General features: G+C 44.9%; 1 protein-coding gene across 2 annotated transcripts in view; it reads right to left on the bottom strand.

Moving 5' to 3' along the window:
* Positions 1-1,404: 1,404 nt before the first annotated feature.
* Positions 1,405-15,443, bottom strand: part of ADCY9 (adenylate cyclase 9) — a 92,608-nt gene continuing 78,569 nt past the window's right edge. For both annotated transcript variants that reach the window (XM_082064662.1, XM_082064663.1), the window contains one exon: positions 1,405-10,700. In XM_082064662.1, the coding sequence (XP_081920788.1) occupies positions 9,512-10,700 (1,189 nt within the window). In that variant the 3' untranslated portion in view covers positions 1,405-9,511. The remainder of the gene's footprint in view (positions 10,701-15,443) is intronic.

Raw genomic sequence — 15,443 nt, 5'->3', positions numbered from 1 at the left:
GGGTCTGCGGTCACCAGTGGGCAGGGGCACAGCGCCCAGCCACGGATCGGGAGGAAACCCGCAGATCTCGCAGGTCCAACCCTCCCTTCACAAGGGCTCTGACTTCGTTAGGCTTTTATTCTTTCCCCAGGAAACCCAATGAACACACAGTGCGATGCTTAAAGGAAACCCCAAGGGACACAGAGGGTGTGTGTATGCGGGACAGACAGAAACACAGACACAGGTTTTGCTGCTGAGCCGCCTGTGGACATCCAACACCTTCAGCTCTTCCGTCCAGACGGTTCAGATTTTGAAAGCACTGAGGCTCCTCTTCCCAGCCAGCCGCTCCTGCTCAGCCCTTCCTTTTCCCGTGGCCTCTTACTCCAGAATAACAATGCCTCGCTCCACTTTCCAAGTGGATTAACTTGAATAAGGCACTGGTATTCCAGAATAAACCGTCCACGCTCCCAGCTACAGAAAAAAAATCCCCTATTTTGGGCCAAGCAAGCTCCCCGTGGGGAAAAGCCCTCAGCGGAGAGCTCCCAGCCGAGCCAGCAGGGACAACACGGCGGCTGCAGAGGTGCCGCTGGCCCTTCCCAACGGCTTAGAGCAGCACTAAAACGAGGACAAATGATGGAGGAGTTTCCCCTCAACTGGCGCTGGGAACACGATGGTCATTTACCACCAACCCACACATCGAAGTAAAGCCGGTCTATGTGACAAATTCCTTTCACATTTGAAATGCCTTCTAAATATGCACCTAATCAAAAACGAACTCGGTGGTTTCATGGTTTATCAAAGAGACATTGTAAAAAGCCAGATCCGAAACAAAGGGCTGAAAAAACTTCTGTTCCAAACTATTATTCTTCAAGACAATGTGCAAACGGCACGGGACTGCGCTCGAAGTCGTGCTGGAGCAAAAATGAAAAAGCAAACCAATTTTAAGTTGACATAGTGTATTGTGAATTACTTTCTCAGCTTTTCTACATCTAAGATAGCGTGAAATGATCTGCCGTACAGCAAAACGGTTTAATATACAATTGATTACAGAGCCGTAGTAACGAGTCAAGAGATAATACGCGTTTTATCTATATACATATAGAGCTTAATATTTCACAGATACAACTTTTGTCCGTTTCAGTCTGAGAAGGAAGCAGAGGCAGAGTATTTACAGCGAGGCCATGCGAGGAAGCCCCGGCCCCGCGCGGCCCCGGCAGAAGCCGCAGCTTCTCCCAGCGGTGGGTGTAAACAGACCCGTTCTCTCTCTTTCTGCAGGAAGGTTGGGGAGACGGTAGCGGGAACAGGGGCTGCGCTGGGTGGGACAGAAAGGAAACACAGGTATCATGAAGAAACGATTTCCAGCTAGCCTGGAGACATTAAAAAGTTTTAATTTGCCCTTTTAGTTTTTTTTTCTCAACTGGAAACTTTTCTTGATTAATGTTTCAATTCATAAATCAATAATTTTTCAGTAACGTTCTCAATTAACACTTTTGGTACAATCTCCACGTGTGCTTTGGCGAGGCCAGGCAGCGCTGGCGTCCCGGCAGTGCCGCGGCAGCAGGTCTCAAAGCACAGGGGCCGGTCGGGAGCCCGCGGTGCCCGGCTCACAGCCGCTCCGTACGCCAACGCCAACCCGCTCGGAGCTTCTCACTCCAAACCCAATTTCTCGCAGGCTGTTTGTCACCGGGTGCCGCAGCTCCTGCTGCACAGCGATGGCTTTTATAGGGGGGTGTGTGGGTGTTAATACTGTACAAACCCCGGCGGGACAGGATCCAACCCACCGCGCGGCCCGGCCACGGTCAGACAGCAGCGCCTCCATCTCTAGTGCATGTTTGTAACAACCACCTGAAATGTGCTCCTATCAAAATGTGAAGTGAAACCAACAGGCCAGAAGGGAAGACGTATTGATACAGGCACCCGCCAGGCATGGGGTGACCGCGGGGCAGCTCGGCGAACACAGAGCGAACCTCCCCGAAAGCGCAGCCGCGTCGTTCCCCGGGCACCGCGGCCCCTCGGCTGCTCCAGGGACACGCTGCTCCTTCCCAACCCACCGTCCTTCCCGTCACCTACTTCCCGGCCTCCTCCATCTCGGTGCCGTGGGACCCAACAGCCTGGGGGTGGGAAAGGAGGAATCCAGCCCCTTAGTCAGAAAAGACAACATTTTGCGCTAAGTTAAAAACACTGTTTCACAAAAGGAAGGAGCTTTTCCGAGCAATGCAATATATAAACCAACACACCAGCCCCGGGGGAGAGAGGCGACCTTCCTGAGAGCACATGGGGGGAGCCTGCCTGCCTGTTCCTGGGTAATTTGGTGAGGGCGGCCAAGGTCCTTACTGGTTTTGGATACTACCACAGCCTCCTCGCAAACAGGAGACACTCGCCATTGAGCAGAAAAACATCCCAAATATTGAAACTGTTTTGTCTCTCAGCAGATGTTTGGAGTTGTTAAGGCTCTTGGCTTTAGAGAGTTCATTACTTTGGAAGTTTAAAGCTGTACTCGCAGTAGGGTATAACAAGTCAGTCTCAGCATATGTATATATCTCAACGTGGTCTCTAAAATCTAGAAGAAATGAAATTGGGGAGAGGGTTCCTCTGGCACTTGCGGACTCCCGAACACGTGAAGAGGAAGGTCTGACGGTGCCGGCGGGACCGTGCCGGTACCTGCGCGGTGGCCCAATCCCGGTCCTGGCAGCGGCGTAGGGCAGAGCGCTGCAATACCGCAAACCCCCTCCTCTGGACAATTTCTAGGGGCAACAGCAAGATGGAGTTATGCAGATAATAGTAAAAATAAATCACAAAGCTCTGGTCTCACTCGAATAAAGGCAAAGTTTCAAAGACACTAAAAAGGCATTATCCTGCTGGGCTCACTCGCAGATGTACCACACACTGCATTTTCACTGTCCTGGCCTTAAATCTTCCAGCAATGAATTGATATAAGCCATCTTTCAATTGCAAACGATTATTTAGCCAATGCATTAAGTTAGAAACAAGCAATTAGATGAGTGACTAAGGGAGAAAAGGAAAAACTCGAGGAAGTCGCTTTGACTAATCGAAAGATGACCTGAGATCGATGCTCAAAGCAGGGAGGCGTGAGCGGCAGCACCGGCCGCCCGCTCGGCTCTGACATGGCTGCGTGTCGCCGCTCACCACCGATGACCAACCCTTTAGAGGAGCACTGGTTAGAGCCAAAACTTAACATTTTAGTAAGTGTTCCCAGGCATGACCTTCCCTGCAGTTCTTCAGATTCAGCAAACGCTGCAAATTCTGGAGATCAAAATACGTGTTGTTGCAGCGAGCCAGAAAACAGGGAGAGAACAGAACGAACCGCGTAAGGGCTGAGACACGAGCAGCCGGCGCAGCAGCCGCGGGGCCTTCCCACAGTGTAAAACACCAACGGCTACTTCCTCCACACTGATTCCTGACTCGGAGACATGCGTGTGAAACAGCTGCTGGAAATGATGTTAAACATACTGCATCTGGACTCGTTAAATGTATTGCATCACCTCGGGACGGGCAGCTTAGTTAGGCGAGCTAATATTTAGCAGCTAGAATAAGAGACCAGGGAAAAAAGCTTTAAATATCTTCTATTGATCTAATTTTTCCAAAATAATCTTCTTTCTCACAATCTAATGATGGCCTTCAAATGCAAGTAACAAATATTTCTATGCATGTCGCACAGCCACTTATCTCTGCTGCAGACAAGAAGCTCAGCTTGTCCTAAAGACTCAAAAAGAGGTTTTAAGCAGGAAACTTTTTTCTTCCTATGAGAGCTTTACCCAGCGTCCATAAAGCATCTCAACCTCATCCCCGCAGCACCACTTGAACTGAGCTGTTAAGATAAAATACAATTCACTCCAATTTCAGTTTCTGCTTGCACCTCTTCAGAGCTCCATGTTTGATTTTAAATAAACTTGAAAAAGACAAAGGTAATGAGCTCCTGGTGCCTGATTTCCATTGACAAAACTCCTTCTCATCTCTCTGGACAGAGTTCAGAGGGTGGCGTTAAAGGAGATTTAAAAAAAGTCCATTTTCATGCTCCCTGATCCCACCACAGCAAACGTGTGCTGCTCAGAAACCCGCCCCAACAGCAGCCAAGCAAAGACACCACACCTGGAAAGTACAGATCAGCCTGAAAACCAATCCAAGGTCTTGTTTAATGTTCCCCTTCTCCTTCTGTCACTGATTCCAGACCTGGAAGCACACGCTATCGTACCGAGCGTCTCCCACGCCGTGGACGTTGGCACGGGGAGCCCAAACCTGCGTCACCGTGCTGCCCTCCCGCAGGCCGCGGCCTCCCACCTCCGCCGTCCCCTTTACATGTTTGATGTATTTCACAGCCCTTAACTGAAAACCTTCAAACCATCAAACCACTGACATTAAAACTGGACAATGACAGCATCTTCAGGAATTAGCATGTAGTGGTAACAATTTCTAACTTTTTTACAGGACTTTGCCAAATCCAGTCGCCACTGCCTGCAGAAGATATTCTGAAAGTGAACAGCAATTCAGGTTTTCTCCTTACATGCTGTGTCTCTAGAAATCCACACAAGGACTGCTACAGCCTGTGTAAAGAGATCAAAAGGAAAAGTGTTGGAGTAATTGACTTTCCCGCCTAAAGTGAAGGTCTGCATCCCGCTGGCCACGTCTCAGGGTTATTCCAAGGCCCCAACCTGGGCACCGACAGAGATGGAAGCAGAAGGATCCCTGCGCCTCTACCTTGACTGCTTCTCTTTCCACATGAAAACCATTCTGCATTTACAGTCAAACCACCCCTGTGACACTTCAGCAACTGGGAAAGACACATCAATAAATAATTACTGCATTTTTAGCACTTTTGTAATATTTAACTACAACAGGACTTGCTTCAGCAAATCCCAACACTGATAGCAAACACTGGATTTTACTTCTTACCCCCTTCAGCTTTTGCACACTTACTAAAACTCAGTGTAATTACAAGTTTTTCCTCTTTTAGTGTGATGAAAAAAATATTTTTTCCACAGAATTATTCAGTTTAACTACTGGTATGTGCCTGTTGCTCCTCTCTATCTTCTGTCAAGCAGCTTAACATCGAACAGCAGAAAGCTACAGCGGTGACCGCACAAATGGACCAAGACACCAAACCAAACGAACTCTGTATTAGGAAGCAGAGACGCAAACAGCAGCGAGAGCAGCACGTGGAGCCCCGACCCGGCAGCAGCAGAGCCCAAGCGCTGCCGTGCGATGCCAAAGACACCGTTTGGCAAACCGAGGAGCCGGGAGGCAAGAACCACTCGCACGTCCCGTCCAGACCGAGCAGACTAGAGCACAGCAGGGAAGGAGGGAGAAAATGGACACGGTCCTTAGATTTGGCAAAAAAGCCCACCCCAAGCTGCACAGCTAAAAAGCTGATTGCATTATAACCAACCTCAGGCGCTCTCAGCCTCCTGTGATGTTGCAAAATACAGACATGAAGTTAATAACTGCTGCCTTTGTTGTATTCAGAATTAAAGTTTTAGGAATGGGTTAGAGTTCGTCATTTAAAAATGCAAGATACCCTGGAAACTTGGCTCTTTAATCAAGAATAAGTCCTAATTTAGCTAAAAGCCAGTATGGGTACAGTGTTTGGTTTATAGCTCCTTTCATTTTTGCTCTGGGTGCCTCCTTTCTGTGTTTTAGCCCTGAAGTAAGAGTATCCAAATACTTATTGTTTTGTAAAGCCCTTGGGTATTCTCTCCTCTCCCTGCTCATTTGTCACCTCAAAAATCCCCCTGCACCTTGTATAGGGACCCAGCAGGGGCCGGTCAGGCAGCGGCACCGTGCCAGTGCTTGCCACACCTCCAGCGAATGGGAACAGCCCCATATCCTTGGAAATAACAGGAAATCTGTTCTTCTCTCAAAATCATAAATGCCAGAAGTAAATCAACGGGAATGCCATCGACTTGTTTTTCAATGAGAAATCTGCCTCACAGAAGTAGCTGGGAGAAAAACAAGCACTTTTGTGTGTTAGCAGCAGATTAAGACAACGCTGCAGAAAATGTTCAGCACATTCCTCATTACTCTGAGCTCCAGAGCCGCTCCTGCGAGTGAACTGTGGCAGTTAGCAGGGTTAGCAAATATTCAGCAATCGATCCTCCCTGCTCTGGATCATTTTTAAATTATCACTATTAAAACACCCTAAAAAAGGAAGCGCAGCAATGCACCGACTATTCCTGCAGAATACGATTCCAGGTACCCAGCCAACTCCTGAACTTTTACACGGCGTCTGAATTGTGCTGGTACTAACAGAACAAGCACAAACGGTATTTTAACGAAATGAACTTTGATCAAGGCCTCCCACAAGCACACACGTGTCACAGCTGCAGAGAGGAATGCGGAACCGCACAGCGCCATTAAAAACGCCTCCAGAGTAATTTTTCCGAGCACTGGGACATCTTTTCAAAGGCATAAAGGGAAGGTGTAAAGGTTCAGCTCCCACTGTTTTACAATAGGAAACAAGTATCTCCTTGCTTCTTGTGCCTGGGAAAATCTCACTATCTAAGCGGTACATTGAGAGCTTAGATTCGGATTTTGTTAGATTAAAGAAGAGATTTAAAAGCTCCGAAAGCAGACCTGCAGTCCCAGCTGTCGAACGCTCGCTGCTGTCCTGTTGGCTGTAAGCACACAGGGCTACCACTAGTTTTCACGACTCTTTTCCCAGGTTCAGAGTTAAGGCAGAGTAACGGCGCCGGCAGCTCCCAGAGCAGACAACAGCCCTTGATTTCAGAGTCCGCTAATACGGCTGTCTCCAGTCATTTTATTTGCTTAGTGCCAACAAAAAAGAGGCCCTGGTATTTTATTCTTTTTTTTTTGGTATTCTAACATTACCAGAAAACCAACAATACTCCCCGCAGCACCATACCATGACAGCATTGGAGCGGTATTTACTTTATAGACCGGAGGATGAGGCGGTTTTGTATTCCCGCAGTGCATTGCTTGAATAATGCAAAGCAAGGTGCTCTGGGTGCAGGGCCTTACTCCAGCACCTCTCCATTCGGGTTTAGTCACCGGTGCAAACCTCCCGCGGGACGCGGGGCTGCTGCGGGGGAGGTTCAGTTAACGTGCAGCACCTCATGTGAGAGAGAAGCCGGCACATCTCCACCGAACTCCGCCAGCAGCTGATCAATGAGAGAGAAATGCTGGGTAGAGTCGTCTATAAAACCGGGAGAAAGAAGTGAAAGGGAGATTGGAGACACTAATCTAACACTAGAAGGCATGTAAACAATTCTGGACCACGTTAACTCCTCTACTGTAAGAAAAGAAATACTGACATACACTTAACTGAAACAAGAACCCTAAAAATGGTTTCAAGAATACATTCTTCAGATGCAAGAGGTATTTGCAGAGTTATACTACCTGAAAGTTGGAAGTGCAACCCACTACGGGGAGAGGGGCAGAGGGGACAAGTTTTCATCTACAGAGAAGGAAGGCTGCTGTAAAACTGTGCACTAATGCAAACTTTATATTGTGGCTTGTCAGGAATAGCCCCCAAACAGGCTACAGCATCTGTGGCAGAACGGTATGGGGACGAGTATCCCCTGTTCTTTTGTGTGCTGGCAAACTGAGCAAGTAAGATTAATTTTAAATAGCTTTCCTATCAAATGCAATTTAGACACATATGAACAGCAGCTTCTGTGAGAACAGTGCGCAGAGTCTTGTTGAAGTAACTGAAATCCAGAAATCTCACAGATTTACACTTGACAAAGGCTTCAAGGGCTCCATGCTGACCGTGGAGTGTAGAGGGATCTGAAATAGCTGCATAGGAACTTCACAACGTACAGATTTATTACTCAAACTCCAAGAATCACATGGGGAATAAAAAGAAGCATCAATATATTCTGACTTTAGTCCAGGCGGAAAGAAGTAAACCCCACACCAACAGACAGACAGCCCAGCATTGCCTTTTACCAGCTCTTCCCTGACTAACGAACTTATTTGGGGCAGAAAAATTCTTTCATTTTATTTGCTGTCACAAAGAATTAGTTGAGCTGGGACAGTTGAATAATTAGTATCATCCAAAGCAGAGCGTCAAACGTAAGTGCCTGGCGATGGAAGCGTGCAGAGGGCAGGCGGTGCAGTCTGAGGCGCCCACCTGCAGGTCCCTCTGTGCTCCCGCGGGTCTCCGGTCCCAGGGACCTGCACAGAGTCACCTGCAGGACTGGGAAATTATTGTGCTTCTCAGCTCACTAAAAGGACTCTTTTCCCTATTCCTGCTTTCAGTGGCACGCAGGGAGCATGCTGTTTTATTCCCTGCTGCAAAAGCACAGTGTAGGGGGAAAAATCCTGAAAAATATTGTGCAGCACCATTGATTCAGTACAGAGGGAAGCTGGGATACTCAATTGCGTTTGGTAGCTTTGGAAGTTTCACCAGTTTTGAAACAAATATTGCCTAGGTAACATCCTCACAGTGGTTGGTAGTTCAAAGAGGCTGAAACACCATCTTATCACTCTTATTAAACCAATTAACAATTCGTCTCTCCTGATCCCTTTCGCACACGCACACAAAAACCCCCAAACAAAATAAAACCAGGAATAAAATAAATAAATAAATAAAGGCATTCCCAAAACATTTATTTTGCTTTTCTCTCTCTCTCTCAAATCAGACCAGCATAGAGACACCAACTTCACCTACCTTCATAAATTTCGCTAGGGTACGGAGTAACACGAAACTGCTTTAGACTTGTAAGACCTGAATTGTAACACTCTCACGGTCACTCATCTGCTTCTGGAAACCTGTCCTGAGAGCTGGTGAAGTCCGAACCCTTTTTCCATTCCCACATATCAGTAACTCATTGGCTATATGGAAAAGAAGTGTATCCAAAGCACACAATGGCACATTAAGGTTGAAGAAAGCATCGGTAAAGAAGAATAAAATTACAGCAGTTGTTCAGCCTATTCTAACTAAATGTTGAGCCACTGCAGAAGTCCTCCTCCAGCCCAACACAAAGTCAAATTGTGTCACCCCCTTGCCAAGACATTCTTTTGTGGTACGTTACTGGCACTTTATGTCAGTCTCATATGGTAGATACATGCACATTTGTTTACATACAAAAGGTCTGATAACAGTAAAACATCGTTCAGAGAGATATAAAAAACCTAAGGAGTTGCATTAGCCAAAAAAAGTATTTTGTGAGAAACAACAATAAAAATGATATAACCACAGCTTTTCTTTTTTTTAAAATTAGATAAATACCCAAAGCTATGATTTCACTTGGGGCCTCTGTACCTCGACAGGGAGTCCAATGGAGTATATCTGAAGGCACTTAATATCCTCTACTCAGCTGTAAGATGGTTGCACAGGGAGCTGGGGAGTTTGGGATGTGATTTGGGGCATGGAGGAGAGAGATGGATGAAAACACCCCTGAAGAGCTGTGATCCACACAGCAGCAGGCGCTGAAATGAAAACAAACGTACAACCCAGGTGTTGAGAAGGTCTCTCTTGAAAAAGGAAACTGCCAATTGCAAAATGTCTTTGTGTTTCTATTGACAGAGCACTTCATGCAACTCTGACAGTGCATCATACACTCTTAGAGATATTTAGCTTTGTCAGTTCATTGACCTCCTCAGTTCCCGCTTCCTCACAGTCAGTCTTCTCTGTGGCTGTGCCAAACCTGCACCTCTCCTCTGCTCTCACCGCGTCTTTCTGGAGCTTCTTGGTGGAAGGAAGGATGTCCTTGGTTTCTGAGTTATCTGTGCCATGGGCTATCTTTTCAGAATTCTGTACAGAAGGCACCAGGTTGGCAATCTCATCCGTCGGAGATCGCCCAATGCTGCCATCCACTTGAACCCGAATGTCTGGAGATATAGACAACTGGTGATGCGGCACGATCCCGTTGTCCATGCATTTTGGGTAAAGGTAGGTCTTCATCTGACCTTTCCCCTTCACATTGACTGTCCCCCTGTAGTCAAAGTCATACCCCATCTTGTTGAGGATGCGATAGCTCTCCTCACTCACCTGTATACGACACTCGACGCCAGTGGTGTCCATTCTGCTAGCAATGTTCACAGTGTCACCCCAAATGTCATACAACAACTTGGTGGTGCCAATGACCCCGGCAGTGAGGGGGCCATGGTTAAAGCCAATCCTAAGTTTAAAATTAAACCATAGCATGTTGTTGTTGAAGTCATCCACCACTCGCATCATTTCTTTGGCAAATTCAAAAAGGGTCTGCAGATGTCCATGGGGATGGTTGCTGTCCTGACACTGCGAGGGGTTCAGTCCTGAAGCGGCCATGTAGGTTGCCCCAATTGTTTTGATTTTCTCGATGCTGCTGTAATGTGGTTTGCTTAGAAGCTCATCGAAATCCCCAATCAGTTCATTCAGGACTCTGTAGCACTCTTTGCCTCCCTCATAGTTCTCCTCATAGAACTCGCTGAAGTTCACAATACTTGCAAAGATTACTCCACCGCTGTCGTGGTTTTTGGAATAGCTCTGGGAAACCTTCAGCTGCTCAGCCACGTGGTACGGAATAATATTCCTCAGCAACCAGTCAGCTTGATCCCTCATGCTCTGAATTTTGGTGCGATGAAGATCAGCCTCCACATCTCCATGGTAGTGGAGACGGTAACTGACCTCAAACTCTCGATTCAGGAACCAAACCAGGAGGAGCAGAAGGAAGGAAACCAAAATCACTTCCTGACCGATCAGGTCTGCCGGCCTCTTCGTGTCATGTGGCACCGAACTGTTGCATGGGCTTCTTCTGGAGCTGGAAGCAGAAGAAAGGGAAGAACATGAAAGGTGCATTTAAAACTACAGAGTTAGGGCACTGCCGTTTCTGCTCCACTGTTAGAAATCCTCTTCTAGAAAAAAGTGTAGGAAGTGTATGTTACATACTAAAATATAAAATAGGCTTTGATAATTTCATCTGCTGTTAAGCATGCTAAAGAATTAATTTAATTCTTAAATTCAGTGAGAGCTTCCTTAAAGGGATATAATGAAGTTCAGCAACACAGAAATTGCCCAGCCTTTATGGAAGCCCTATTTTCAGGACTTCAGCAAGGGAACGGTTTTCATTATTTCTAAATATATAACTAAAAGCACCACATGTAAATATGTATATAAAAATGCTTAATAATGCCTGTACGTGTGTTTAGATATATGTGTGCACATGTGTATTTGTATAGGAGGGGTTGTATGTAAGTTTTGTAGAGTTCGACTTTTTTTTTTATTACTTCAAATATTCAGAAGCATCTGCTTTATATACTTGTAGCACTTTTCCCTTGTCTCCTCATCAAAGACCAGTAACTTTTGCAGTGGGCCTTTAATGTTAACACAGGAAGGTTCTGGAAGAAGATAACCCTGTACAAGACACTTGATGGAGAACTACGTGTCTCCTGCTTGAAAGCAGAGAATATGGGGCTCTGGGTTGACATCTTTTGTACATTATAACCACTGAAGCTTTTTATGGTGGAGACAGAAAGTTTCTCAATGTGCCAAGATTAACAACAACAAAAAAGCCAGTCATGTCTCGCATACATGGAGAGTAGTATTTCAAATCCTTCTGACAATTCGTTGACTGCCTGTGCAGATTATGAAGCACTGAGGGCGGATGCTTCTGGTGCCAAACCACCCTTAACAAGGAGACATCTGCATCCCACAATCTCCACTTTCTGGAGAGATGGAAAGACACCAGTTTAATCTCAGAAGACACCACCTATGAAATCCTGGAAACTAAGTCTAAACCCAGACAGATTGGCATGCAGTGATTGCTGAAGTCACTTAACTGCTGTTTTTTCTATGAAATTATGCCAAAGCTTAAGACTTGATATGAGCAGACACATGCTGAAGTTTTTCCAAGTTAAGAGATGGTTTGATGAGGGAAAGCGTCACATCAACCTTTCTCCTTGAAAAGCAGAAAGGCAATGTGTGTTTCAATGTCTGTCTGTATTTCTCTTATGAAGGTATGTTGCCAAAGAGATTAAAACTCAAAGCACAACTGTGGCAATAGCTTGAGAAAACTAAATTTTTCTTCTGTATATCTAAGTTAAATTTCATGTCCATAGGGGACAACATTCCACTTCTAAAACAGAAGTAGACATTTTAGCAATTGAGCTATATTATGGACCCAGTTTCTTTTTCTGAATGTTCATTCTCAAATATTTGATTGACAGAAAAGCATGATGAAGCAAAACCATACACAGTTGTGAAACAGATGAATGTGCACAATCTCTGAAAAGAATTTGTATGTGCCACGGTCTTTCTTTGCATCTAACCAGCTTTTATCATAGTAAGCCTACAGGAGAAAAAGTTTCCCGTAAGTAAAATATTTACAATAGAGAGCTTACAGGTTGAATTTCAAATTAAAGCTAAGACTGCATATTATGTTGGAAATCACTCCTTTTGCTTTCAAATAAACAAATACACTTCTCCCAGGAGAACCAGAGATATATTCATTTTATTGGTTTGATATTAAAAAAACATGATGGAAGAATGAAAGGGAGCACTTACTCCCAACTCACAGAGTAGGTCCCTACAATCAAGTTCCTGTTATTGCTGGTGTGTTGCTGTACTAAGACTCCTTCCTTTCTCCCTTTTCTCAACAGAACCTCTCTTATGAATCTACTCATTTTCTCGCTAGAAAGACAAGACAGAGACTAAGACAAAGGCCAAGTTATTAATGACTAGAATGGTAACAATCCCTGAAATACAAGCTTGCTACCTATTTTGCCGGTGGCAGAATATCCTCCCAGTTTGATGGACTTATAGAATAAAATTAGGGGAGGATAAGTAAGAGAAAAGCTCTTAAGAGAATAAACAAGGCTGGAGAAGGTGAGGAATTAATCTGAATTAAGGAGCACAACTCAGATTCTTTTCAGACCAGTTCCTTGTTTTCCGTTATCTGTGGGAAGAGATCCGCCAGAGGATCCGAGCAATGACATGCTACTCCTTTGAGAGTACGAGTTTGATACAGATAATCTGCTCTAGCATCAGACATCCCTGCCACAGGGATTTAAGTCATTAAAGGCTTTTTATTTACAGCATATTGTACAAAATACTCCTCAAAGTACTTTAATTCCCCCCAAATGAATCAGGGAAGCACCACAAGTTTTAAGTCTCAGAAAGCGGCTCGTGTCAAACGCAAGATCTGCCTTTTGAGAAAAACCTGCTGCCTCCCATTCACCGCTCCTGAAGCACCAGCATCTGCGAGCTCTCCATCACCTCCTCATGCGCTGACCCTGTTTCCCACGTGGGCGCACAACCTCAGAGATCTGCATGTGAACCGAGTGACTCACTTGCAAGCTGACCTGATTTCATTAATAAGGTAATGGGTTAGTATCTCAAAAAAGAAGGTGCGGTATCTTTTCCAGAGCGTGGAGTCTTGATCACAATGCGGCTGCTACAAGCTTTAGTACAAAAAGCCACAATACCAGCCTGAAGGAGAGAGCAATTGCATCTTAATTGAAAATCAAATTTCTGGATGCTGCAGCAACGAGGTCACAGGACCTATAGGACTATAAATCATCTTACACAGTCAGTTAGCAAAGATGACCTGAAACTGCCCTTTGGGGTGAAAAGAAGAATCACCACTCCATAGCTATAACAGAAAGGATCATGCACACCCACATCTTTTTAAGCTTTACTTTTTATAAGGTGCTGCAGCAGAACACTGATTTTAAAAATAATTCCAATTGAAATCTTAAGTTAACAATGTTCCTTTGACTCAAACTGGTGAAGTGCTTCCTGGCACAGACACTGAACTATTAACTTGGCATCTTCATCCAGGCTGTGTGTTGAATATGGAGCAAGTGAGAGCTCTGGAGATAGAATCTCCTTTGGCTTGATCACAAATCATCAAGATAATGGCTTTCCACTCATAAAGATTTTTGGAAAGCCATTTTGCTTCTGAGCCAGCAACCTATGTTTGGATTTTGATATCTTGCTATATTTAAAGAGGATGCGTGCCTCCTAAATCTTAAAAAGGAATGCAATGGTGGAACAGCGTGGCAAGGGAAAATCAAACTGCTGCTTTCGATGAAGAACATACAGTGGATGCACATAAAAAAGCCCCTGTCATCAAGTGAGTTCGGTCTTCCACCTCAAGTGGCCCATCGCTGCTCCTCCACTCACCAACCAGAAAACGAAACACCCTACCTGCTCCAAGATAAGAAATGGATGAAAACAAGAAATATTTCCTGCTTAAAAGACAAAGTTTAAAGAACTGGTCTGTCTGGAAAACAAGGCAAGTTCCATATTCTGATTTATTGAGCATAGTGCGGACAGTCCAGAGGTGAACTGTGTGCTAAGACTCCATCGCCATCACTAGTATATCTCTTCCCATGCAACATTAATTATTATCTCAACTCTTGATCAAGGAAAGGGAATAACCTCATTAAATGCATGCAAAACAAGTAAGTTTGTTTGGCCCTCTTAGAACACAGGAAAAGCTCTCATGCTGACTGGGGTGAGGAAGGAACCATTTTATTTATCTCACTGAGAAAAGAACAGCAAAGAAGTTTGTTAGGATAAGGGAGCTTCAACTTTTTATGAGACCATCACCAGGAAAAAGGGGAAATTCTGCACAGAACTCTAGAACTCTGGTATTCAACAATGTACATTACAAGAGCCATGAAAAGAGAAGCCAAATTCTCTTGCAAATTAATGGTAGAAGTGGAATAGGAATAACTATCTTAACTTCCAACACACAGAAGCATTGTGTTAATTTGTGTGCCTGGGCAGCTTCAGCTCAGTGGAGCCCGGACTGGTAACAACGATCCTGCTGGACGGACACAGCTCTGCAAAAAACAGCGACAGGGACCAACCAACCTGGCCAAACCGCTGCAGAACAGGCAGCGCTATGTAGCATTGACTCATGCACCATACACATGCATTTTTCCCCCCCAACAGTGATGAGCAAAGCACAAATCTGTACATCTCACGATAAAAAGTTTAAAATGAAGTTTAGAAATGTTTAATGAGCCAGACGTTTTGGTCACTGCCTTATTTGGTATTTAAAGCACAAACTCGCATTTGCAAAGCAGGCAGAGCATGTTCCACGCCTGTTTGCAATAACATCTTCTGCATGGTTTGGTTTGTTATCTGCTTTTACCTTTATTTGGCCTGAGTTAGAAGTTATATATTTATGGAAGAAAAATACTTGCATACAAGCAATGCTTGATTAGCTATTTTTTTGGCAGATTTCTAATAAGTGATGATGTAGAAATAGTAACCGACTGGAAGACTGGGATGTCAATTATTTAAGGCAGAATGAATTACTCATTAGTGATCAGCAGCTGGTCAGGAGCCTCCTAAGCTGCTGTCAGCGCTGGGCAAGACATTTGTAATTCTGAGCAACACAAAAGCTTCAGTGATTTCACAAACTAATAATAAACCACCTAAAGGTACAAACTCAGGCTAATCCTAACACATTACTTCCAGTGATCACCACGCTTTAATGTTTTGTACGTTGCCTTTTCAACAGATTCCTTTCGGTGGTTTAGTTTACAAAAAG

The sequence above is a fragment of the Streptopelia decaocto genome (assembly GCF_964273445.1).
Source record: "Streptopelia decaocto genome assembly, chromosome: 13".
NCBI classification, from domain to species: domain Eukaryota; kingdom Metazoa; phylum Chordata; class Aves; order Columbiformes; family Columbidae; genus Streptopelia; species Streptopelia decaocto.
This window is presented reverse-complemented; position numbering and strand designations above follow the sequence as displayed.